Genomic DNA, 2,014 nt, shown 5'->3' on the forward strand with positions numbered 1-2,014 from the left:
TTTACTCCGATCACACCGCCTTGAGACAATTGATGGTGAAGAAAGATGCAAAGCCCCGACTCTTGAGATGGGTCCTACTTCTCCAAGAATTTGATTTAGAGATTAAGGATAAGGCCGGTTCGTAAAATTTTGTAGTCGACCACCTATCAAGATTGACCGTCGAAGATCATGGAATACAAGACAAGAGTGGACCCATCAATGAGTGGTTACCGGATGATGGGCTCATGGAAGTTGGCATCAAAGCCTCTTGGTTTGCGGATCTTGCAAACTACATTGTGAGTGGTTTCTTGCCGGATGAAATGGAACAAAGAGAATGGCGGAAGTTGAGGAATGATGCTAAAAGATACTTTTGGAATGACCCACATTTGTTCCGCAAGTGTGAGGATGGAATGTTCCGGAGATGTGTTTCAAGAGAGGAGGGCTTGGAGATTGTCGACCGAGTTCAAAATTTCGCCTATGGGGGACACTTGGCCACCTCTAGGACCACTGCCAAGATCCTTCAAGGTGGGATTTATTGGCCCTCCATGTTCAAAGACATCCACTACTTGGTTAAATCTTGTGATGCTTGCCAAAGGATTGGGAACATTGGGAAGAGGAGTGAAATGCCCTTGACTAATATATTGGAAATTGAGCTTTTCGATTGTTGGGGCATAGACTTCATGGGACCCTTTCCCAACTCTTGTGGAAACGAATACATCTTGGTCGCGGTGGATTATGTATCCAAATGGATTGAAGCGGTAACCGCCCCCACCAATGATAGCAAGGTTGTGATGAAGCTTTTCAAAGGCACAATTTTCCCAAGGTTCGGAACACCAAGAGTAGTCATAAGTGATGGTGGATCTCATTTTCGCAAAAGTACTTTCAAAGCTCTAATTGAATCACATGGAGTGCGGCATAAAACCGCCCTTGCCTACCACCCTCAAACTAGTGGGCAAGTGGAGGTTTCTAACCGCCAAATTAAAGCCATTTTGGAGAAAGTAACAAACAAGAGCCGGAAAGATTGGTCCCAAAAGCCCTCGGATGTCTTATGGGCATTGAGAACCGCCTACAAGACACCCCTTGGCACCACCCCATATAAGCTTGTGTACGGGAAAGCTTGTCACTTGCCGGTCGAGCTATAACACAAAGCTTGGTGGGCTCTTAAAGAAATGAATTTTGACTTTGATGCCGCCGGAGAGATACGTTTTCTCCAAATGAATGAGCTTGAGGAATTGAGATTGGAGGCCTATGAGAGCTCCAAAATCTACAAAGACCAAACAAAGAAATGGCATGATGGCAAGATCATGAAAAAAGAGATAGGTGTTGGAGACCTCGTTCTCCTTTTCAATTCCAAGATCAAGGTGTTCCCGGGCAAGCTCAAATCAAGGTGGTCGGGACCCTTTAAAGTGATGAGGATATTCCCCTATGGTGCCTTTGAGCTTTGGAGCGAGGAAGGAGGTACATTTCGGGTCAATGGTCAAAGAATCAAGCGCTAGTATGACGGTGACAACAAAGGTCAAATTGAAGTGCTCTACCTCGGGGAACCCCTCCCCGAAGAGAGGGCAAATTGAAAATCTTGAAAGTGATTTGGTTTGGTGGAGTTCCTCAAGAACCACCACTTGTACATAGCATGCATGTAGATAGCATTTGAGATAGTTTGGATTAAATATTCTTGAAAAATTTGGATTGGAAGGCGAGACCCCTAGCCTCGCCCAAAATCCCGACACGAGCCGTCGGTTTGAAAGTTGAAAACTCGAAAAATGGGCAAGTATAGGAATTGGAAATTGATTGTTGATTCGATAGAGATTGTGAAAATCTTGAATTTGAGCTTTGTAACTCCCTGCCGGTGGACCGGCAGCCGGTGCCCTCCACCGGTAGCGAGTTGAAATTTTTGATTAGAATTTGAAGGAATTAGGCTGAGGAGAAATCCCTGCCGGCAGGCCGGCAGCCGGTCCACCGGCAGGGAGATCCACACTTGCTGAAATACAACGAAATGTTGAAGGAGGAAAATCCTCTACCGGCAGGCCGGCAGCCG

The 2,014-nt window shown here is 45.9% G+C and overlaps 1 protein-coding gene across 1 annotated transcript; it reads left to right on the top strand.

Annotated features, from left to right (window-relative positions):
- Positions 1-224: 224 nt before the first annotated feature.
- LOC141651876 (uncharacterized) lies at positions 225-1,475 on the top strand. Its single transcript, XM_074459569.1, has 2 exons — positions 225-855; positions 1,147-1,475. The coding sequence occupies exons 1-2, from the start codon at positions 225-227 to the stop codon at positions 1,473-1,475; spliced, it is 960 nt and encodes a 319-aa protein (XP_074315670.1).
- Positions 1,476-2,014: the final 539 nt, after the last annotated feature.

The sequence above is a fragment of the Silene latifolia genome, chromosome 4, assembly GCF_048544455.1.
Source record: "Silene latifolia isolate original U9 population chromosome 4, ASM4854445v1, whole genome shotgun sequence".
Lineage (NCBI taxonomy): Eukaryota > Viridiplantae > Streptophyta > Magnoliopsida > Caryophyllales > Caryophyllaceae > Silene > Silene latifolia.

Bases quoted from the DNA above. Each gene is read 5' to 3' on its own strand.
- LOC141651876 (XM_074459569.1), top strand. From the start codon at position 225: ATGGAAGTTGGCATCAAAGCCTCTTGGTTTGCGGATCTTGCAAACTAC. The intron at 856-1,146 runs GTACTTTCAAAG...GGGCTCTTAAAG, and splicing joins TGGATCTCATTTTCGCAAAA to AAATGAATTTTGACTTTGAT.